The sequence below is a fragment of the Pleurodeles waltl genome, chromosome 6 (genome assembly GCF_031143425.1).
Source record: "Pleurodeles waltl isolate 20211129_DDA chromosome 6, aPleWal1.hap1.20221129, whole genome shotgun sequence".
NCBI lineage: Eukaryota > Metazoa > Chordata > Amphibia > Caudata > Salamandridae > Pleurodeles > Pleurodeles waltl.
Genome location: NC_090445.1, coordinates 415,365,707 through 415,389,933, shown reverse-complemented (window position 1 = coordinate 415,389,933; position 24,227 = coordinate 415,365,707). Strand labels below are relative to the sequence as shown.

Genomic DNA, 24,227 nt, shown 5'->3' with positions numbered 1-24,227 from the left:
TTGGCTCCAGAAACTCACCGGCCTGTCCCCTGCCTTCCAAAGAACTCTGCTCCAGCGACGCCTTCCAAAGGGACCAGCGACCTCTGAATCCTCTGAGGACTGCCCTGCTTCGACGACGACAAGAAACTCCTGAGGACAGCGGACCTGCTCCAAAAAGACTGCAACTTTATCCAAAGGAGCAGCTTTAAAGAACCCTGCAATCTCCCCGCAAGAAGCGTGAGACTTGCAACACTGCACCCGGCTACCCCGACTCGGCTGGTGGAGAACCAACACCTCAGGGAGGACCCCCGGACTACTCTACGACTGTGAGTACCAAAACCTGTCCCCCCTGAGCCCCCACAGCGCCGCCTGCAGAGGGAATCCCGAGGCTTCCCCTGACCGCGACTCTCTGAAACCTAAGTCCCGACGCCTGGAAAAGACCCTGCACCCGCAGCCCCCAGGACCTGAAGGACCGGACTTTCACTGCAGAAGTGACCCCCAGGAGTCCATCTCCCTTGCCCAAGTGGAGGTTCCCCCGAGGAAGCCCCCCCTTGCCTGCCTGCAGCGCTGAAGAGATCCCTTGATCTCTCATTGACTAACATTGCAAACCCGACGCTTGTTTCTACACTGCACCCGGCCGCCCCCGCGCTGCTGAGGGTGAAATTTCTGTGTGGGCTTGTGTCCCCCCCGGTGCCCTACAAAACCCCCCTGGTCTGCCCTCCGAAGACGCGGGTACTTACCTGTAAGCAGACCGGAACCGGGGCACCCCCTTCTCTCCATTCTAGCCTATGCGTTTTGGGCACCACTTTGAACTCTGCACCTGACCGGCCCTGAGCTGCTGGTGTGGTGACTTTGGGGTTGCTCTGAACCCCCAACGGTGGGCTACCTTGGACCAAGAACTGAACCCTGTAAGTGTCTTACTTACCTGGTAAAACTAACAAAAACTTACCTCCCCCAGGAACTGTGAAAATTGCACTGTGTCCACTTTTAAAGTAGCTATTTGTAAATAACTTGAAAAGTATACATGCAATTGAAATGATTCAAAGTTCCTAATGTACTTACCTGCAATACCTTTCAAACAAGATATTACATGTTAAATTTGAACCTGTGGTTCTTAAAATAAACTAAGAAAATATATTTTTCTATAACAAAACCTATTGGCTGGATTTGTCTCCGAGTGTGTGTACCTCAGTTATTGTCTATGTGTATGTACAACAAATGCTTAACACTACTCCTTGGATAAGCCTACTGCTCGACCACACTACCACAAAATAGAGCATTAGTATTATCTATTTTTACCACTATTTTACCTCTAAGGGGAACCCTTGGACTCTGTGCATGCTATTCCTTACTTTGAAATAGCACATACAGAGCCAACTTCCTACACTATGTAAGAGAGAACACTATCGACAAATCACCGAAGACCCCACTAAACGACTACAAGGCAAGATAAGAGATGTAACAGATGGGGCACTGAAAGAAGGGTGGATTTGTAAAAAGGAGTATGATTTCTTAAATCAAAGTAATGTACAGACACCATGTATGTACATTCTTCCACAAATTCACAAGGATCCAGTAAACCCACCGGGTAGACCGATTATATGGGCTGTGGATCAATTCTGGAGCCCTTGGCCCAATATGTGGACATTTTTATGAAACCTCTGGAGTGGGAGACTCAAGCATATGTACAAGATTCTATACATATGATAAACATTTTAGAGGGTAATGCTTTTGAAGAACAAACACAGTTGCTCGTTACATTAGATATTGAGGCATTATATACAAATATCCCCCAGGATGAAGCTTTGGAAATTATGAGAATCTGTCTAGAAAATTGGGCGGTACCACATAAAGTTCCATCGGATTTCATCCTAGATCTGGCAAAACTATGCCTTAAAAATTATTTTTTTGAATTTGGGAAAGAAATGTATTTACAAACTAAAGGTGTAGCGATGGGCTGCAGCTTTGCCACAAAATTGCAAATTTGGTCATGGATAGTTTCAAAAGAAAATGGATCTACTATAGAAATAATCCTTTCCACACAAAAATAAAAAAGATGGTTGTGATATATATCGATGACATCTTTATGATATGGGAAGGTGATGTGGAGTCCTTGTGTGGATTTCATGAATGAATGAATCATTGTACTTTAGATCTAAATTTCAAAATGACATCAGATCCAAGGCGGATTCGTTTTTTAGATTTATGGATTGAGTCTAAAGAAGGCCAACTTGCGGTTAACCTGTATAAGAAACCTACAGATAGGAAAACATTATTACATTACTTGAGCTATCATCCACACAACCTGAAAGACAATTTACCATATGGTCAGTTCCTTAGGATCCGTAGGAACTGTACCAATAAAGAAGACTACTTTGAGAATGCAGACAATTTGGTCACTAGATTGTTAGCAAGGAGATATCCCAAAAAGATTGTGAAGGGAGCACTTAAACGAGCATGGTATACACCCAGAGAATGTGTACTTACTCCAAGACAAAAGGAACAGGGAGTCCTATTGACTTGTGTCCTGACATACCACCCAAAAGCTAATAAGGTTAAGTCCATCATAGCAAAAAATTGGAAAATTGTATATATCCACTGGGGATACCAAAATATCTCTTAATTTAAAAGAGGACAGAATATAAGGGATGTTTTGGTACATTCTTCATCCCTGATTGAAAAAAGAGACAAAATGATCTAAGAGACATATTAGAGTTACCACCATTGATCGGAGACTTCAAATTAACAATTGTACAGCTTGTAAATATACTGAGATTACTAAAAATATAGAAATGAATAGGAAAATACACCAACAATTACGTTTCTCTAATTGTAACAGAAATAATGTAATTTACTGCGTTAAGTGCCCTTGTCAACTGATATATGATACATATATAGGACAGACTGTGCATCCGGTAAAAGCGAGGATTTTACAGCATATGTCTAGGATTAGATGTGAGGTACGAGGTGCCCCAATGGTGGAACATTACATAGAAAAGAATCATAAAGACGAAGATAGATGGTGGTCAATATTGTATCTATTGGAAAAAACACAAAGTACAAATAAGGATACATTAGCCAAAATGGAGGCCAGATTTATTGAAAAATATGGTACAGCAAGATCTGGGCTAAATGATCTCAATGAGATGTGGGCTCTTATTGGCAAATAATACACTCTTACAGTTTTTAAGTTAATGCTTGAAGAACTTTCCCATTGGATAGTGATTTGTGTTATGACAGTCAATATATATTTGGATAAACTTTGTGAAATAAGCCTAGAGTTCGATCTTCCTGTTGCTCATGTTTTGCATAGAATCTTGAATGGAAAGGCAATTTGCAGTTAAAATTTGCTGGTATGAAGGATAAGATGGCTGGTAAAAACACTGATAAATAAAGGGGAACATGAGTTAAGTAGAATTGGATTTATTGTAGGCCACAAGGCAAACATTGAGTGAGAAATTGATAAGTTGGACGATTGATACGGTGTGTGTAGCTGGACAATAACTAATAGTTATGATGGGCTACATACATATAAAAAAGTTGGAGAGTAAGATCGTTTGACAAAATAACAGATATGAAAAAGATGGACTGAAGTCTTTTTTAGATTTTGAATAACAATAGAGGCTGCTCATGAGTGTAGCACGATGCAGATAGGAAGCGTAGCCTTTCAAAGATGGCCGCCCCCAAAACACGTAGCTGATCTATTTATATTGAAAGAGAGGTGTGCGTCCCTTCGTAACTAAGGAAAAGGCTAGAATCCGGAAGTCCAGATAGAACACAGACATGTAGACGGTGTTGTAGCGAGTCCGTGATATGCGGGCGTGAAAAAAACTTGGATTTACAACAAAAGAAACCGTAAGTACAAACACGGTCAATAGTGTACTTTAATGTTAGATATAAAGATAGAGTACTTATGATGTACTTTTACATATATGTTTAGTGAATGTATGAAATACCCGTGGATAACAGATAAAGGAAACAAAGTCACTAAAGGAGTGGTCAACCGGATTGTGACAAAACAGATTATCATGACAATAATAAGGTCAGCCAGAGAATCATGCACATACATAAAAAATAGAGGTTATATATACAACTTTTTTTTTAAAGTGCTAATTTTCACAAATATTGACTCATCACAAGAGAAAACAATATTAAAGCACTTGGAGTACTAATGCATGCTCACGAATGGTGATTAAATAGTTTGAGAATGAGAACGTCACCTTACTAAATAAATGAGATACATCATTTAAGGATACCCCAGAAAGTATCCTTACGGAGAATTGTGGGAGGCTTTGCTCGAAGTGGCATGTTGATAATGGTGAACAGAGTCCTGATGGATTTTGGTGGCACGGTCAACTATGGCTTTGTGAAAACAATATGGGTATGTAATTTTCTGTAAATCTGTGTAATATTGTACATATAGGTACCTTTTTCCGATGTCCTGAGGAGGCCCTAAGATGGAAGGCCGAAACGCGTCGACCACAATAATGAGGAGCATCAAGTTAATTATCAAATAAAAAGGAAGAATATGACAGTACCAGACATAAAACAACAGGAAGTAATACCCTACTAAAGTCGGTACTAAAAATAAGGACTACCTCATTCCAAAGACTGCTTACCTGAGGAAAGGGCTTAGCAGCGGATTTGTTTATGAACTATAAATGGAAAAGTTTGGTGCAATAAATTGTTGTTTTAAATATTTCACTAATTATATGTTATAGTATATGTATAAAAGTTTTTTGTATATGTTGTGTAAATAAGGGTATTTCATTGATGAGATAATAATGGTTATGTATCCCCTCTGTGTAAATCTATTGGTTGTATTGTGCATTGGCCCTGATGCATCGGGGTTATAAGGGCTCCCCTAGATGATATGAACAATATGCAAGACAAACCGAGAGTCATAAACCTCTGCAGCACAAACAGATCCATGCTTAAGTGATTTAAAGCTTAACTCCTGCTTTCTGGTACACTCTTACGTTCTGCCCTGTTGAGCACAGAATTTTTTTAAATGGGCAATACTAAGTAAACACATACAATCGACTGCTTTAAGTTAACTCTAGCTCCCTTGGCTACAGCATGAAAATCACCTCCAAGACAGAGGAAGAAATAATTACCATGAGCTATGACTATCCCGACAGCTTTAGGTTCAGAGAGAGGAGGCATGGGGACATTCAGGTCCTGGGAGATGCTGTATGAAGCGTGAATGTGAAGAGAGCACTGAAAAAAAGAGCAGAAAGGTTAATTAGGCTGAGTGTTTACAGAATATTAAAGCTAAGAACACAGAATAACAGGGTCCTGAAAAAGCAGATTATCTGAAGAAAAAGAACACAGTTACAACAGAGAAGCACTGTAAGCAGGGAGTTAAAAAAGGATAAGGAGGAGCACTAAGATCACTGATAGGGAGCATGGCAGGACAAGCAAAGAGCAAAGGAATCACAATAGAAGTGTTCACTGAGGCCACGGAGAACTGAGTGTTGACAAAAGAGTATAGAAAAAAACAGCAAAGTTAAAATCATACTTTTAGTTACTAATGTAGCCAAGAAGCAGTGACTAAGGGAGGGTACAAAATACAGGCTTGTGTGGAAAAATGTCTCCAGCTTCACGATGCTGGGTCTGTCAGTGCACTCAGAATACCTTCTGGCCATTTGGGCCCTTCCCACAATTACAACATTTGCAGGCAGCATTCCACTAGGTTCACTTTTGAAAACCATCATACAACCACACCATCTGCATAGACTATTAACTGGTAACATGCCTGAAAAGAACATCTCTACAACTACTTCACCTGCAGGGAGTATCCCACAACCAAACACAGCTGCAAGTCAACAGGATTTCTGGTTAGGGTCATGTCACAACTACCATTAGCTGTGGCGCCAAACAAGAATCAGAGTATCAAAGCACAAGCACATTGCCTACAAGCACAACAATGTGTTTTGAACCACCGTCAACTACTGCCACTACAAAATATACTCCACGACCACACAGTTTAGAAGAACCGCAATCCCACCACCAATAAGCATTATCCCAGCTCCCGCCCATCTAGGACTATCATGATACATCACTCGCAATGACAATATACCAACCACAATTACCAGAAAGAAACAATGCACTATTACCATCACCATGGAGGGCCATTTTAGTGGCACCGCCTCCTGCCAGGACCATACCAGACACTCACCTCATCCTTATTCTTAGCAGTGGAATCACAGGTGCTGCGCTCTGGCTTCCTCAGTGGGCTCCACTCCCCACCCCGGTCAAACGTGATCACAGACTGAATGGAGTTATCTGGAGTTATAGGTGGAAAACGAGAATTCGCTGAGTAAGTTAGACTGGACACAGCTTACTGCACAGATAAAGACACCATCTGCGACACAGCCAAGAAGTACAGAGACCTCTTATAGCATAAATAAAGCATTTAGCACTGACCACACAGCTTCCAATATAAGCAGTATGTTCAAGACATTTTAAGGCAGGCAATGGACACGGTATTGGAAAGAACAGACCTCCTAGGAAAAAGTTAAAGCAAATGAAGGGAAAGAGTTAAACAAAAGTCACAAGAGAAAAAAAATAGCAGACAAGGCATGGAATGGAATAAAGTAAAGCAGGAGACATGACAGAGGAAGACGTGGGAAGACAGAAGGGCCAAAAATAAAGGACTGGATACACAAATGGTTTGAACAGGAAACAATAAAATAAAATAATTAGTAGGTGAAAATATACAAAAATGAAACTAGCACAGATGGAAGTCTCAGTAGGAAAACAGTTAAGTCAGAGAGCAGGCAATGTTTGATGACTCCTGTAGAATACAGCTCTCTCTATGCAGTAGCTAGAGATCCATGCAAATCACCACAGGTAGTGCCAAGTCTGTTGCTGTAAAAAAGGATATTACAGAAGGTTTCACACCCTTCAGGCAGTGGTGTGCGATCACATTACTTCACAACATACGCTTTGAGGTGATTATCTCCTGGAAAACCATACCCAGGTCATAACAAGGCCAGAGAAAGGTACCTTCTGAGAGCACACTGGTGATAAAGACCCCGCGCAAAGAAGTCACATTGGTGAAATCAGTATCTCCTCTGGTGGCCGTATACAGGTGCCGCTCCAGGGACTTCGAGTAGAGGATACCTCTTTCATCTGAGGTGTAGATCGTGCCATAACCAGACTCTAATGCAAAAGAAATGTACAAAACCTTACCATAATATGAAAAAGCTGACTAGTCACCTCTAAAAATATTTAGACAAAAATACACAAGTTGGATGAAAGGTGCCCATCACAGCATCCAAGCTACCATCCCCATGCTATTTCACAGGCCTTTATGCTGTTATAGCTCTAGCCTTTTTACCCTGATCAACCGCTAATCCTACAACAGCAGACTATTATCCCCATTCTACACCCTGCAGCTGCAGGTCTGTCATGTATCACTGTCATGGTCATTATTTCCTTCAAAGCCAAGTGCCTACACCATCCCTTTCACACCAACATATTTGAAAACCATGTACTGGTTGCATAGATGTGCATGCAGACCTTTATCCATTCACCATATTCTATTAACCCACCTGCAAATCCCCATGCATCATCACATTTCAAAGACTCTTTGCCACATGAATGAACACCTTACCCCCTTTCTCATCCACATGCATGAACACAATGTCATCATTAGCTGCAAGAATGGAGTAGAACTGTTCATGCCCCACTGCTGGCAATTGTGCCATGGTCCATGTGTCACCGTGATCCTGCGAGACGTGGATTCGTCGTGTATTTCCCTACAAAGAAAAGAAATACTCTAAATGCAATGCCTCTTTGCCTATGCCTATTAAAAAAAACTTTTGCATATGGAAACTGCTCACAGAACTCTGAGCTCCAACAATAGAAGCAGAAACATAGCCTATGTGTATGCTGCTGATGAAGGAAAATGTTACTTATCCTGTAATATTATGTTCACAGCTTATAGTGCTGTAGATTTGCATGCTCTGCAAACCCCTGCCCTATAGTGCTGGGTGCGGATGTTTGCAAGTTGTTTTCCTTTGAAGAGTGTTTTACCTCAGCAGAAAACTAATGTCAGTGGAGTGGAGTGAACTAAGACAAAGTATGTGCTGTTCACTGTAAAAGGCTAGAAAGTGGAAAACATGTTGGATCATTGTTTGCTTTGAGGAGGGGGTAGGGGGAATGTGAATCCACAGCACTACAAGCTACAAACACATGGTTACAGTGTAAGATTTTTAGTTCACAGCATATATTGCTTTAGATACACATGCTCTTAATAGACTATAAAGCAGTACCTCCCCTAAGCAGTGCCTAGAGAGTGGATGATGTAGATATTTGGAACTTCAGTTCTATAAACTGTTTTGCCAACTAAAGCCTTCTGATGTTTAGTAAACATATGGGTGTTGACTAGGTAATAGCCCTACATAGGTCTGCAATGGAATGTTCCCTAGGAAAGCCATGGTAGTTACCTTCTTTCAAATGGACGTCTCGCATACAATTGGCCGAAGCACAATAAATTTGCATGCATTTAGCAATCCGTCTTGCAAAACCACACTCGGAAATAGGGTTGCCTGTATGAGGTTTTTCAAAAGCAACAAGTTGCTTTGTCTTACGGACTGATTTAGATCTATTAATGTATTACATCAGTGCTCTACTGACAAGAGGTCTATGTGTAATTCCCACAGTCTCTGGGTGTGGAAAGAAAATGGGCAACTCAGTCATCAGGGTTACATCCAAAAATTCAACAACTTTAGAAAAAATATTTGTGTTTTTTTTTCAAAACCACTATCTCTTTGCACCAGAAAAAGGGTTCCTCCACACTCAGGACATGCAAGAAGGCTACCTTCCAAGACAAGAATTGCACGTCACAAGAATTTAGAGGTTCGAAAGGAGAACTCATCAGTCTTGTTAGGACTATGTTCAAGTTCCAGATTGGCGCTGGAGAAAATCGTAATCACCTTTAAGGTGCTTCTTGAAGGTCTTGGCTAACAGTATCTTAGAGAGACAAATGTTTGCTGTTTTGCACATAGGCTGCTGCTGCACCAAGTAGTAAGAGAATTGGCAGTACATCAATCACGCTTCTTTGCACATGTAAAAGATAGCAGGTAATGTATTACAAAGATGCATTTCTTTTGTGGGGGAGGCTCTGCTTTCACAAATAGCAATGAACAAATCGTTTCTACTTTGCTGCATAGTAGAGACGGATAAGTTACTTACCTGCAAATCCTAGTTCTCTTCCAGGGGTATCCTCATCAAAGTCATAAACATTGAATATTCCCGCCCTCGTGCGGGGACCCCGGAGCATACATAAAATACACACATATAAAGTATGAAATGTGCACGAAAAATATATATATAGCATTTTTAGTAGACAAAATTTTCATACTAAACTCATATATACGTGTGTAAAACAGCAATGCAGACTACAATCATAAACAGGCTAAAATGCTTTATTTCTATGGAGTTTTTTTTTTTTTTTTTTTTTTTTTTTTTTTTAAATCAATCCTTTTCAAAATTACGATAAGAGAAAAAACACTTTCCAAAGCCCCATAACTGGGCCTAGGGAAAGAAGCAGTAGCAACATCAGAGAAAAAAAAGAGGAAAAAAACTACATTGAAAACAATGGAGCATTCTTAGCCAATAGGCTGCATGCAGGTTAACACAGGAGAACCATAAAAATTCTGGCACCATGCCTTTAAGACCCTGAGCACCTCCAGTATCCCACCATGCCTCAGGGGTGAAGGAGAGGTGACAGTTGGTTCACAGTTAGGTCAGTATTTTTTTACGGTGGCAAGTTGTGCAGCAGATACGAAAGATAGCGTGTCCTGCACTTCTAGGAGACTTGCGTCCGGGGAGGAGGGTGGGTTGTTTATGACTTTGATGAGGATACCCCTGGAAGAGAACTAGGATTTACAGGTAAGTAACTTATCCTTCTCTTCCAGGGGATCCTCATCAATAGTCATAAACATTGAATAGATTAGCAAGCCCATCTCTTAACTCTGCGGACTGTCTAATAGAAGTGCAGGAATAGATATGTATCATGCAAACAAATTTCTCAGAGATACTTGCCCAACTTGGGCGTCTGCTCTGGCATCTGAGTCCAAACAGTAATGCCTAGTAAATGTATGTACAGACTTCCATGTAGCAGCCTTACAAATTTCAGAGATTGGAACATTATTAAGGAGGGCAGCCGTAGCGGCCTTTCCTCTTGTTGAATGCGCCCTAGGCCTAGCAAGTAGTTGTTTGTTAGCCAATTGATATGCAGTAACAATACATGAAACTATCCATCTAGATATGGTTCGTTTTGAGGCTGCCTCGCCTGTTCTCAAATGACCGTAATTTACAAATAAGTGGTTGGAATGTCTAATTAGTTTGGTTTTGTCCAAGTAAAATTTTAGCACTCTTTTCAAATCTAGGGAGTGCAAAGCTTTCTCCGCCGGAGTATCCGGATTGGGGAAAAAAGTTGGTAGTGAAATAGTCTGATTGATGTGAAAATCTGACACCACCTTCGGTAAGAATGATGGATGAGTTCGTAGAACCACTCTATTCTCGTGGAAGACTGTGTATGGTTCTTTGGAGGACAAAGCCTGAATTTCACTGACCCTCCTCGTGGAAGTAATGGCTACCAGAAAAGCTGTCTTCCACGTAAGGTGTTGCAAAGAGGCTTTGTGTATAGGTTCGAAAGGAGGGCCCATAAGTTTCGATAGTACTATGTTCAGCTCCCATGGAGGGGAGGGTTTCCGAATGGGTGGAAAAACTTTTTTCAAACCTTCTAAGAAATCCTTGACTACTGGTCTTGTAAAAAAGGATTCCTGAGAAGGTGACTTACGATAGGCTGTAATGGCAGATAAATGTACCTTAATAGATTAAACTTGCAGACCCGATTTTGCCAAATGGAGTAGGTAAGACAGTATGACCTCCTCCTGAGCCAGTATAGGATTCTGACCTTGCTGACGACACCATATGTAGAACCTCTTCCACTTGAACGCGTAAGAATGCCGCGTGGAAGGCCGTCTGGACTCCTTTAAGATGTTCATGCACTCCTGCGAGAGCCCTAGGTGCCCATACTGCAGGAATTCAGGAGCCATGCCGTCAAGCTCAGAGAGGGAAGGTTGGGGTGAAGTATCCTGCCTCCCAGCCTGCAAAGGAGATCCGGTCTGCACGGCAGCCTCTTAGGCTGTTCCGATAGGTTGAGGAGATCTGTGTACCAGAACTGACGAGGCCATTGCGGAGCTATGAGAATCATTCTGGTGCTGGATCTGTAGAGTTTGTTGATCACCGCAGGTATGAGGGGGATCGGTGGAAAAGCGTAGATATATATCCCTGGCCAGTCGATCAACAGGGCATTCCCTCGAGATCCCGGACGGTAGAACCTGGACGTGAAGTCTGGGCATTTCCTGTTTACCTCGTCTGCGAAGAGATCCAATTGAGGCCGACCCCATTGAGCGAAGATGTCTTAGGCGACCTCGTCGTGAAGGACCCAATCGTGGGCGTCCTTGAGATTTCTGCTCAGGAAGTCTGCCTCCACATTTTGTTGCCCTGGTAGGTGAACTGCTGTAAGCGACATTCCTCTCGCTAAGAGCCAATGCCAGATGGCCTAAGACTCTCGAGATAGGGGCAGGGATCTCGTTCCTCCTTGTCTGTTCAGATAATACATTGTCGTCGTATTGTCCGTTTGCACTAGAAGAGATTTCCCCTGAATCGATGAAGCAAAAGACTTGAGCCAGATGGACTGCTCTGAGCTCCAGCAGGTTGATGTGGTACTCTCTTTCGTTGTCGGACCACAGGCCCTGAGCTTGAAGGGAACCCAGATGAGCTCCCCCATCCGTTACCAAAGTGTCGGACGGGATTAACTGGTGAAACGGAGCTCCTACTGACAAGTGAGGTCTGTGCATCCACCATTGCAACGATTGTCGTGCTCCTATCGGAAGTCGCATTCTGTCCTCCCAGCAGCCTGTGCTCTGGTTCCAGTTGTTTTCCAGTGCCTCTTGAAGAGGCCTCATATGTAGCCTGGCATTCGGGACAATGAAAATGCATGAGGCCATGGAGCCCAGTAGAGATGTCACCTGACTAGTAGGTGCGTCGGACTTCAGAAGGTCTTGACACTTTCTCTTTATTGATAAGTCGTTCCTCCGAAGGATACACTCTTTCGAGCTCTGTATCCAGTATTGCTCCCAGGTAGTGGAGCTTTTGCGTTGGAATCAGGGAGGACTTTTGGTAGTTGACTTGTAGACCTAGAGACCTGAAAACACTGAGCACAATGTCCTGATGGCTTCTCGCCTGGTCCGGAGAGGAGGCTTTCAGTAGCCAGTCATCTAGGTATGGGTAAATGAAGATTTTTTGCTTCCTTAGATGCACCGCTACCGTTGCTACGCATTTTGAGAAAACGCGAGGGCAGATTTCAGGCCGAATGGAAGCACTTTGAACTGATAGTGCTGGGAGGCTATCCGGAAGCGTAGGAATTTCCGATGCTTGGGAATGATCCGGATATGAAAGTACGCGTCTTGCAGGTCTATGGAGCACATCCAGACTCCTCGATGTAGCTGAGGGAAAATCTGGTGGAGAGCCAGCATCATGAACTTTTGCTTTTTTATGTATTTGTTCAGTAGTCGTAAGTCCAGAATCGGTCTGAAAACTCCTTCTCGACCTTTTTTTGCTATCAGAAAATAGCGGGAGCATACTCCCTTCCCTCTGTGCACGACTGGGATTTTTTCTATTGCTTTTTTCCGTAAAAGGGCGTGAGCCTCTTTGCGTAATAGGCTCATGTGAGCCGGATTGCATTTGGTTGGTGGCAAGTGAGGAGGAGGTTGTCGGAAAAGAAGAGAGTACCCATTCTCTACAATGTTGAGCACCCATTTGTCTTTTGTTATGCCACGCCACTCGTGAATGAACGCTGTGATACTTCCCCCCCACCGGAGTGGTGCACGGTGTTAAGGGAAGCGAGTCCTCATTGCTTTGCCGGAGCTTTGGGTGTGGACTGCTGTGGCCTGCTTGACCCTCGGTCTCTCGTGGTCTTACGAGATTGGAAAAGTGGGCGCCCTTGTCTCTGTTGTGGCCTCTGGGACCAATGAGGGGTTTGAACCCTCTGCTGGAAAGGGCGCCTGACGTAAGGTCTATACCTTCGCCTGAAGTCCTTTTTTCTCTCCAGGCCCACTGCTCTCATGGTGTCCACTTCTGTCTTCATACTCGCCATCTCCTCATCTGTATGGGTTCCAAAAAGCGAGTTTCCGTTGAACGGAAGGTTTAGGATACGCTGCTGCGCTTCCTGCTTCAATCCTGTCAGTCTCAGCCAGGAAGACCTCCTCGCACAAACCCCATGCGCGTAACCATGTGCAGCTAAGTCTGCCCCATCTGCTGCTGCACTGATGACCTGATTGGAGACCTGGCACCCCTCCTGAAGGATCTCTTAAAAATCTTGTCTGTCCTCCCCAGGCAATTTCTCTGCGAACCTGCTCAGTGAGTCCCAGAGTGAACGGTCATATCTGCCTAGGAGTGCGGAAGCGCTGGAGACCTTCATCATGGAAGCCGCAGTGCCACACATCTTCCTCCCCAGAGAGTCCAGGTGTCTACTCTCTTTATCCGGTGGAATCGTGGAGGATGATGCCACTGAGTGCGTCTTCCGGGCTGCGGCCAATATGACTGAGTCCGGCGGTGGATCAGTCCTGAGAAACAAAGGATCTTGCTCAGGTGCCTTATATTTCTTCAAGATCCTAGCAGGAGCTGATCTGAGGGTGGCTGGTGCTAAAAAGGTGTCCATGGTTGGTTGTAAAAGACCAGGCACTAGCGGTAGCAATTTCTTTGAAACCGCTCTATGTTGCAGGGGTTCAAAGATCACGGATGAGGAGGTTGAAGGTTCCGGGACCTCTATATTTCGTTTTTGTGCTCCCCTGAGAAGCACCTCGTTAAAGGTTGCGATATCGTCCACGGGGAAACTCTAGCTGGTGGAGAATCCGTTAAGGTGGGGGTGTACTTTCTTACTGAGGACCCTGACGATGACCAAGAAGGAGACCTTCTGCGATGGCGTGACCGTGATCTAGATCGTCTCTGGGAGTGTGACCTGCTCCGAGATGCTGTAGCAGCGCGTCGAGGCCTCGTGGCCGACAGGTGAGACGCAGAACGAGCCCATCCTGCCCGCGCTGTTGGCGATGGAGTTCTCGGGAGAGAGGCCGAAGGTGAGTACATCCTCGAGTACTGCGAGTCTGGGGAGGCAGTCGTTCTATTAAGGCTCTCCAACCACCTTGGCGACAAGTTGATGGGCGAGACATGCCCAGACGATGCAGCTCTCGACCGCCCAGATGAACCACTCCTTATGGAGACCACCGGAGATGTTGGGGTGGTCTTATCCGCCGGCGGACGCCGACGCTCTTCTCCTTGCAAGACAGGCAAAACCTGTGTCGACGTCGACAGCTGCAACAACGAAGGGAGTGACGTGGGTTGCTCTGGTCTCAACATCGAGTGCCTCGACGGTGACCGGCGATCCCTTGACCGCGACCTGCTCGATGTCGTGTGCTTCGTTGTCGAGAGATGGGCCGTTGACGGCGGATGTCTTCGCTCTCGCCGTTGAGGTGATTTCGATGTCGTTTTCCTTGCCATCGAGGGGTGCGAGGCCTTCGATGGCGAATGGGCACGCCGATGCTGGCTTGACGTCGATCGGTGGGTAACCGTCGACGGAGATCTGCCCCTGTGGTGGACATGTTCCTTCGACGTCAGTCGGGTCGCCGTCGACGGCGATCTATGGCGGTGTGACGGTGGCAGCGATGACGTCGACGGGGAACAAACAGGTACCTTCCTACCTGCTGACGTCGATCTAGCCTGTCTCTCCTGAGAATGGCTTGTTGGCTGCCTGGGAAGCGAAGAGCTCGATGTCTTCTGCCTCTCATGAAGACCATGAAGTCTGATGTTCTCCCTGTCCTTCAGAGTCCTTTTTGACATGTTCTTGCAGTGTCTGCAAGTGTCAGGGCAGTGACTCTGAGGCAAGCACACAATGCAGAGAGTGCGTGGATCTGACTGGGCCTTCTTCTTCCCACAGGAAGGGCACTTCACAAAAAGAGAAGGCATTTTTCAGTCAGGAAAAAGTTTCTTGACTCAGACAAAGGTGTTAAATGTCGAGTGAAAGCAGAAAAAACGCTGTTTTGAAGTATTTTTCTGAGAAAAACTGAGAGCTCAATGCTCAAGGATCCTCTCAGAAGAAGCCGGAAAAAAGAACTGACCTAACTGTGAACCAACTGTCACCTCTCCTTCACCCCTGAGGCATGGTGGGATACTGGAGGTGCTCAGGGTCTTAAAGGCACGGTGCCAGAATTTTTATGGTTCTCCTGTGTTAACCTGCATGCAGCCTATTGGGTAAGAATGCTCCATTGTTTTCAATGTAGTTTTTTTCTCTGATGTTGCTACTGCTTCTCTCCCTAGGCCCAGTTATGGGGCTTTGGAAAGTGTTTTTTCTCTTATCGTAATTTTGAAAAGGACTGATTTAAAAAAAAAAAAAAAACTCCATAGAAATAAAGCATTTTAGCCTGTTTATGATTGTAGTCTGCATTGCTGTTTTACACACGTATATATAAGTTTAGTATGAAAATGTTGTCTACTAAAAATGCTATATACATATTTTTCGGGCATATTTCATACTTTATATGTGTGTATTTTATGTAAGCTCCGGGGTCCCCGCACGAGGGCGGGAATATTCAATGTTTATGACTATTGATGAGGATCCCCTGGAAGAGAAGTGTGGTGAACTTATGTGCCTCACTGAGGATTTGCGTACACAACTCTGGAAGTTTAGGGTAACCTAACTCTAAGGCCTCATGTACCAGATTGCCAGACTTATCTGCCTAATGTCTGGGTGTCTGAGCTAACAATGGTGCTAAGTCAATAAATCTGGTCTCGGCTGAAGGTTTTCATGAGAATGCTCAGACATTTCCAGCAACATCGAAAAAGCTGTCTCACCCAAGTGGGTGCCCCCAAAATGAGGGTCATTGATACTCTCCTCCTTTTCCTCACCACATAAGGGGTCATAAGAAATGGAGGAAAAGCATTGGCAAACATCTCTCAACAATTAATCCACAGTACACTCTCTCGACTGTGGGTCCCTTGAGGTGAAGTTCTGACATTTTGCGTGTATCACAGTAGCAAACAACTAAGAGGGTGCCCCATCCGTAAAAGTACAGCTGAAGTAGTTGGGGATTCATCTCCCATTCGTGGACTTGTTGAAGTGTCCTGCTTCAGAATGGCCCAATGCCAAATCTTTTGGACTAGTGCCAATGGATGGGATGAGTGAGTCACCTTTTGCTTCTGTATGTAAATACATGGCTGTTATGTTGTCTGTCTTTACCAAGACTGTCTTGCCGCCGATAAGACAGTAAAATGTTCTGAAAGCCAATCTGATTGCCATGAGTTACAGATACCTGACATGACAAGACAACCCAGTTGGTTGAGCTGTGCGTCCCACCTCAAGAGTGAGGCATCTGTGGTAAAGGTCATTTGAAGTGGTCGGTCCAGAAAAGGAATGCCCAAGCAACATGTTTTTGTTGTTCTCCCCAGAACAGTGTGTTGACTCCTGGGTTGCATTAAAACTTGATCTTCCCATTTACCTATCTGCCTGTGATCACTGCATCACCAGAAACCCTTGCAGTGGGAGTATGTGCAGTCATGTGTGGCACTATTGCTATGCATGAATCCAAATTTCTTTTTACCATCCACACTATCGGAGGAGGTAGTAGTTTTTTCAATGATAGAATATAATACCTCCCCTAGAAAAAGTTGTAACTACTTTGGCACAAGTGCAACTTTATAGTGTTGACTGGGAATCCTAGCCTTTATAATAGAGCCACTGCTGTCTAAGTGTGTGCTACTCTTCATCAGCCAATCGTCGAGGTAAGGAAAAATGTGAAGGGTGTGGAGCTGTAATGATACCAATGGATGGATCTTTGAATTGGTGCACCACATGTATGGGGATGTGGAAGTATGCTTCAAGGGTTATCATGTGATCACCCGTACATAGCAGCGGAATGTCATGTGGAAGTGCTCCAAAAGGGTGTGGCAGTTCACAGGCCAGAGTTAAACGACAGACACTACATTTACATCTTTTTTGGGGAAAAGGAAATACAGAGAATATTCTCCTTGGCCTAGCTGGTGAGGGGGCACCAGCTCCATGGCACCTTTGTTGAGGACCACATGTACCTCCTCCTGTAACAGATTGTCTCAACTCATTACGTGGTGACAAGGGGATAGGTTTGTTGGCATGGAGTAGAACTCTCTGCATTTGATCATGTTTTCTAGCATGGGCAAGTACTAAATAGACCTCTTGGTTCACGAAAGGGTTTCAACTAAAAAGTCGTCCTACTCCTCCTCCATCACGTTGCAATTAACCTTGTGGTGCTGCATTGATCCCCTGGATAACTGCATGGTATACACCATGTTTTTGGGAGCTTTTGTTTTGTGTGTGTGGGGGAGGGGGGGAGTGGTGTGTGTGGAGCCTTCTTCACAGAATAGGGTTCTAGGTAAGGATCCTTCTAGGGGTCCACATGATCAATTTATCCAGGGTCATCCTCGTCCACTTGTGTTCTTAGAATGTGGTACGGATCCAGAGGATCATAGGGGCTTACCTAGATAGGAATAAGAGTGGTCTGCAGGAGTAGACAAAGGTGGCGATTACGGAGGAGATGGTAGTGTGCAAGGTTGAGGAGACGCAGGAATGCATAAAATAATGGCCGAAGGGTTTAGGAGGAAGAGAGTTCCGGTGAGGGACTGTTGCCCTTGTCCCTAACATTTTTGGAAATCTCAGAACTGCATGCCCATCGATAGTTGGTCCCTGAAAGTAAGGGTTTTCCTAGTGGAGGGATGTAGGAAAATTTCCGGGAGCTTAAGGGTGAGCGGAATTTCAGTTGACTTCAATCTCGGCATTGAGGCCCATTTTGGAGCAGGGATGGGGGTGGGTGGGGGTGAGGATAGGGGGCGGGGGGTCAGGAATGTCCCAAGGCTCACCTCAGGACTCAATGCCAGACTTGCTTAGAAGCGGTGCTCAGTCTTGGTGTGAGGACACTTTACAGGAAAATCCCTAGAGGTCAGGGGGTTGTTATTCGAGTCATCATGGTGGAATGAAGGCTCCACGGGTAAAAAAATTTCACAAGGCCTGTACTCTGGCAAAATGGGAGTTTTTCATGCTCAATAAATGATGCATCAGAGGATAAAGCATCCAGTATTTGGACTCTGCACTGTCTGAATACCCAAAGGCCCAGCCGCTTCTTGTTCAGCGGCCACAATATCCTCATATCCAAACAGCTGCGGAGTCGCACTGAGATATCAGTAGCAAATTGTCATTGTGAACAGATCACATCGATTAGGTTGACTCCTCATGCTTTGAAGACAGGAAGAGGTTACAGACCTGATGCTGTTGGGACCATCGTTAACTAGACGTTGCATTTATGGCAAAACTGGAGGGCATTTTCTCCATAACACCTTCCCACAAGAGTCATCCTCAATATAACCGGAGTTGCTTCAAGCACACCATAGCTAACGGTCACCGATCTAGTGGCGTGTTCTACCGTCGCAGGAGGTGAACTCTCAGCAACTGGCAGCAGAAGTCCTGGAGAAGAGGACAATGGTTTCAGAGCTGGAAATGGAATATCCCAATCTGATAGCAGCAAAAAAAAAAAAAAAAAACAATCTGAGAAGTCACAAAGTATTTTGTGAGTTGAAACTTCTTTGAGGAAAAAACAGCCAATGTCCACATCCAACGTAACGGCAGGAGTAAAAAGAGCACATGTATGAAATTAGTTACTTACCTGTAATCCACTCCTCTAAAACTGGTATATTATATATATATATTCACATGCTTGAATCATTCCCCACCGTCTGGCTGGGAATCCCGGATACATGAAAAAATAGCAGTTATACTGTGTAAAATATACAGCATACAATACAGTGTAATATGGCCATAAGCCTTGAACACTGCATATTTTGTAGCACATCCACCTCATTTGAAAACTTCAACAGTTCAGCCAATGAGTTGGAATCTGGAGCTCTCCTACTCCTCCTAGTGGCCGCCATAGCTCGTGTGGTCATTTGCTCTTGCAAAGAAGAGGTGTAAAGTCTGCCCTTCTGCCCAATTTAATTAACACTGGCTCTCAGTTGAGAGCAGAGTTCTGCTGAAGACCCTTTTGCTTTACCCATCAGATGTTCATCTGACAGATCTAAGATACTTCCAAACCAAATTCTTCAAATATCAACTCAAGCTTGGTGCGTTCAGTCTTCAATGCTAGATTAAGTATCTCACTCTACAAAGTTGAAACAAAATGCGGACCGAACTTCTGGAGTCCTAGCAGCAAAGCATTGGAATGCACTCCCTTCTCATCTAGAAGTCTAATCACCTAGGTTTAAAATGGACTCATTCTAAAGATGTTAAATGAAGGAACTTCACACGCTGATTTAGCACAAGGACACCTACATACTTGCACTCTACATATGCCATTGCTGTATCATGCTACTGGAATGGTATGGTATGGTTAACTGTACAATGTTTACTACCTCTGAATACATGATTAACGGACAGGTAGCACTCTATCCTGTGGGGGCTCACAATATTACCGCTTTTGTCATGCAGTTATCATGTACCCTGTGGCAATCCATGCAATTTGTTAAATATGTAAGCATGATACAATTTATCATACAATTTAACTTATATTGGATGCGTCACACTACTGGACTACATTGTGCATATGGAGATCAGCCTTGTCAGCCTTTTTGCACATTGGTATGCTCTTTGAAGAACAAAAATCATTGACCCTTTAAGTTGTGTAATTTGTTGTATGGGACTTTGCAAATTGTCATTTAGAGATATATGTTTCTTACAAGCAATAATGTAGGTTTAATGCTCACTGGCATGCTGGATTTACTGAAGTGGTAAAAAGTATACTTGATTGAACAGGTGTTAAAATTGGAGATCATGATTCGGGTAGAGGAGTAGTGGGACATCAATTTCACATATGCAGTGGAAAGGGTGTAACGTATGAATAATTCATTATTAGCGACTTACAAATGATTGTATTGTTATGCATGGCTTCCACAACTAACCTCTATTGTTCACACTGGATTCGAAATCTGGTAACTCACTGCTATGATACAGCAATAGTTATTAACAAAAACTAATTACCTGCTGTTGCTACATCATAAAGGCCTTCCAGGTGAGGCTGTCAGGGTTCTCGCAGGGCCTGCACTGCTTGACTGCTTTGACAGGAAGCACAGCTGGGGTAAGGAAGGTACAGAAGCTGGTGGGGGTTTGTTAACAATGGCAGATAAGGATTTTGTTTTATATTTGGGCCAGGAAGGAGAGGCCATGTTGTGTGTGGGTCCCACATTACTCCTCTGCCCCTGTGCTAGTAGTTAAAACCAGGGGAGAAGATTTTGGGATTTGTACATAACAGAAAATTATAGATAGTTAAAAAGTGAATTATGGGGAGGTTTTTCACCTCCAGAGTAATAATCTCATTCCACTGTGCTCCTTGGCATAAAGAATAGGTTTTGTACCTTCAATAATGCTCCTTATGGTGGATTTGCAACCAATTCGTTCTTCACCTTTTCAATATATTATCAGGGGCCTGACTAGATTCAGATAGCTCCCCACGTGTCCTGGGATATGCTGCTCAAGCACTGCCTCTGCCCTCGGATGTGATAACATGAAGCCCCATAAGGCACCTCGGGGTCATTACGTCCCCGGCGGTTGGCATTAGTGTGGCGGTAAGTACCACCAGCCTGTTGGTGGTACTTACCGTCATATTATGACATTGGACGGTTGGCTGAAGCCAACCCGCCAATGTACCACTCAGACTGCCACAGCAGTAACAGCTGCCAGGCTGGAGATATCTATCTCCAGCCCGGCGGCCTCCATTGTTCCACCTGCGGGATTATGACCCCGCTTACCACCATGGTTTCCGTGGCGTTCGTAACACCACGAAAAACATGGTGGTAGGCCATATCAGTGACATTCCCGGTCACTGATAGGGGTCTCCCCCCACTCCCTCTCCAGTTACCCCCCCCTTTCCAAACCTCACACACACCCATTCCAACATGCTTACACACATGCATACATTCATTCATTCACACACACACACACCCTCACACACTCTTTTAAACATACACACAGACACGCACTCTCATAACACAACATACACGCACCCACACCTCCATACATGCACACACGCATTCAGCACGCAACACACACCCGCATCCACAGCACCCCCCTCCCCTGTCGGAGACCCGACTTAGCTGGATCCATGGGGTCCTCTGGCAGGAGACGGACGGGGCACTGCTACCGCCAGCAGAACACCACCAGGCCGTATTATTGGTCATAATACGTCTGGCTGCGGTCTACTGGCACGGCGCTGCTGGTGGCAGCAGCCCCACCTTACCACCATCCGCCGGCATGGCCACAGCTGGATCTCCGCCATTCTTGTGGGAGAAATCCGGCTGTGGTCATAATATGGTGGACGGCTGGTAGCCGCAGTGACGATCTTTTGGCGGCGGTTGCTGCAGCGGTAGGCGATTTTTACCACCATAGTTAAAATGAGGGCCTTAATGTACACACTGACATGAGTTTCCCACTTTTTTTGCAGGCTCTTCAAATGGCAAACCAATGGGAAAACCAACCAAAAAGCTTAACATAAAGCATGTTGAAATGAATCAGCCTGCGGGCACTGGAAGAAGCAGCAGAGAATTCTGGCCCCAAATTATCCAAAACCAGAATAAGAGCTCAACTCTGGTACTTGGAAGCTGCACCCCCTCCCGCCCCAGCTACTAAATATTTTCAGAGGGGAGGATATTGCCTTGTTAGAGGAAAGCAAACCTATACATCCTGTGCTGCTCTCATATTGTTTGTGGTAGGAAGATCTCAAAGGAAAAAGTTCACTCTTGAAAGATTTTACTTTAAGTTAGAGGTAAGATTCTCCTGAGGAAACTTGCGTAGGAAAAGCTTGGCCTCCCTGTCCCTGGCTACCTGGTGTGCATCAAAGCCCTTCAGGGACATTATCTGAAGTTGTGGTGGAGGCCCAGGCACCACATGCACTCACTGTGTAGCTCATAAAAAGATATCAATTTCCTAAAGGATAGGCAGGGTCTAACTCCCCCTGACCTTCTAAAAAGAAAGTCCTTAAGAGACTTGAAAAATACACTGCTGGAGAGAATAGGAAAAACATTTCAATATTTGGAAGGGAGGGCACAGTGGACATAAGTCTTAAGAGCAGAGAATAAAAATAAACTGCCAATAGGGAACTATATGTGTCTTCCAAATCACGTCTGCTTGTTGAGGTGTAGCAGAGGCTGGAACCTCTGTGGGAATGCCTAACTATGCTGGGGTGTGCATGTTGTGGAAAAAGATTCCTGATCCAGTCTGGCAATATGGAAAAGGTCAGGAAAGCTTATCCATCAAAACATGATGCTTATACTGTACGGTCGCCTGCAGAACTAGATGAAACATATAGAAAACTATTCTTACTGCTGTGAAGTCTAACACATCTAGGAAATAGATTATCAAGGGTAAAGGCTCCTACCCAGGATTCGAGGGAAGCAACAATCACCCTTAAGCACTGGTGAACCTCAGATTCCTAGAACAAAACCCTGCATCAGACTGAGCAGAGCAGAATGGATGGAAACAGAGATCCAGTTGTCACAGCTCCCCCAAAATCTGGCCTACTGCAACTGGAGGTACATTTGCAGCACTGCCATAAAGGCATGAACATGAGGAATCAAAAAGATGCAGGAAGCCACAAAAACTAAAAGAGAAAGTCTCAAGGAACATGAGCTCCCAAATCATCTTGTGAAATGCAAGGAATCTCTCTGAAGATGGGAAACAATATTACAGGAGAACCAAGACTCCCCAACCACAGAGTGAACTCGCTGCTCTGCGATCTTGCAAACTTTGGGAGACATTAATAAAATGAACATTAGTAAAGCCAATATGTTTCATGTTTCTATGGTGAACCCAGAGCTAGTGTACAGATACAAAGGCAAATAGAAACAAGAGTATCCAGAGACACACATATAAAATAACAGAAAATGCATGCAGGGACAGAAAAATGTAGTAGCATCCTAGGCAAGTACAGATCTAGAACCAATGAAGCAGACACTTCTTTAACTCTAGATCCCAGAAAGACAGGCCCATATGTACAGGCAGCCTGAAGATACAAATTATCTGGAACACAACATTCTTTCATTATTAAAACATTATTATGCTACATGATACATTTAATATCCATTGGTTTTCAGATTTTTATTGCACTTGCCCAGCAACGAAGGCCTCAGTAACCAGTCTCTGGCAAAATCTGAGACCTGCTAATGGACAGTTAATTAGGTATAGAAATCGGAGAATCTGCTTGGAGAGCTTCTCAAACAGGGCATCATTGAAGAAACAATCTTCAGAATGGATTTCACCTATGATTGTCAAAATGAGTAATGGAAGCTTGCATGTGTGTGTGTTCGTACGAGCAATAAATTCCAACGTTGTGATGGACAGGGATCCTCTCCCCAAGATAAATGAACTGACTGCTCTCCTGGATGGGGCTGTCATGTTTTCCACCCTGGACCTATGGCATGCTTATCACTCGGTCGAGCTAGCAGCAAAATCCAGACTCTTGACAGATTTGATTACTTTTTATGGGTTGTTCTAATATAGGAGGACAAAATTCAGCCTAGGATCAGCGTCATCTGTTTTACAGCAGGCAGCGTCCCATCAGTTAAAAAACCAGAATGATAAAGGAAGGTGTTTCCAGGATGACATTCTAGTTTTCAGCAAGGATTTCTAAAGACCATTTTAAGGTTTTGAGAGACGATTTGCTCCAGGTTAGAGGGAGGAGGGTCTCATTTTATCCGCTGAGAAAAGGAAACTATTCCAGACTCAAGTGGAGTAGCTAGCACATTCGATCTCAGAACCTAAAATGCCCACAAAGTCACTAATAAGAGATCGAAGATGCACTATCACCGAACAACAGAGAACAGTTGTCCCTGAGGGTTATGCAAATATTATTCAAAGTTTGTTAGGAAATCTGACACAGGCACGAGTCTTTGCGGAAACCACTTTGTAAATGGGTGGAGTTGAAATGGCACATGGACTAGGAAGAAGCCATAAATGCAGTCAAAAGGCACCAGTCATGCATTGGATGTAAATGCATTATAACAGTCGATAGTAATGCCTATAAGTTTGTGGGCAGTCCTGTCCCAGGCAGTAGGCAGGGGGACGAGTGGGGAGTTGGTTATGTGTACAGAAAAATCAATGA

At 44.2% G+C, this 24,227-nt stretch overlaps 1 protein-coding gene across 2 annotated transcripts in view; it reads right to left on the bottom strand.

The window, feature by feature from the left end:
* SORT1 (sortilin 1) overlaps positions 1–24,227 on the bottom strand; it is a 484,851-nt gene that overhangs the window by 261,750 nt on the left and 198,874 nt on the right. For both annotated transcript variants that reach the window (XM_069238373.1, XM_069238374.1), the window contains exons 9-12: positions 7,601–7,745; positions 6,991–7,146; positions 6,161–6,267; positions 5,097–5,199 (exon numbers count right to left, since the gene is read on the bottom strand). In XM_069238373.1, the coding sequence (XP_069094474.1) occupies positions 5,097–5,199; positions 6,161–6,267; positions 6,991–7,146; positions 7,601–7,745 (511 nt within the window). The remainder of the gene's footprint in view (positions 1–5,096; positions 5,200–6,160; positions 6,268–6,990; positions 7,147–7,600; positions 7,746–24,227) is intronic.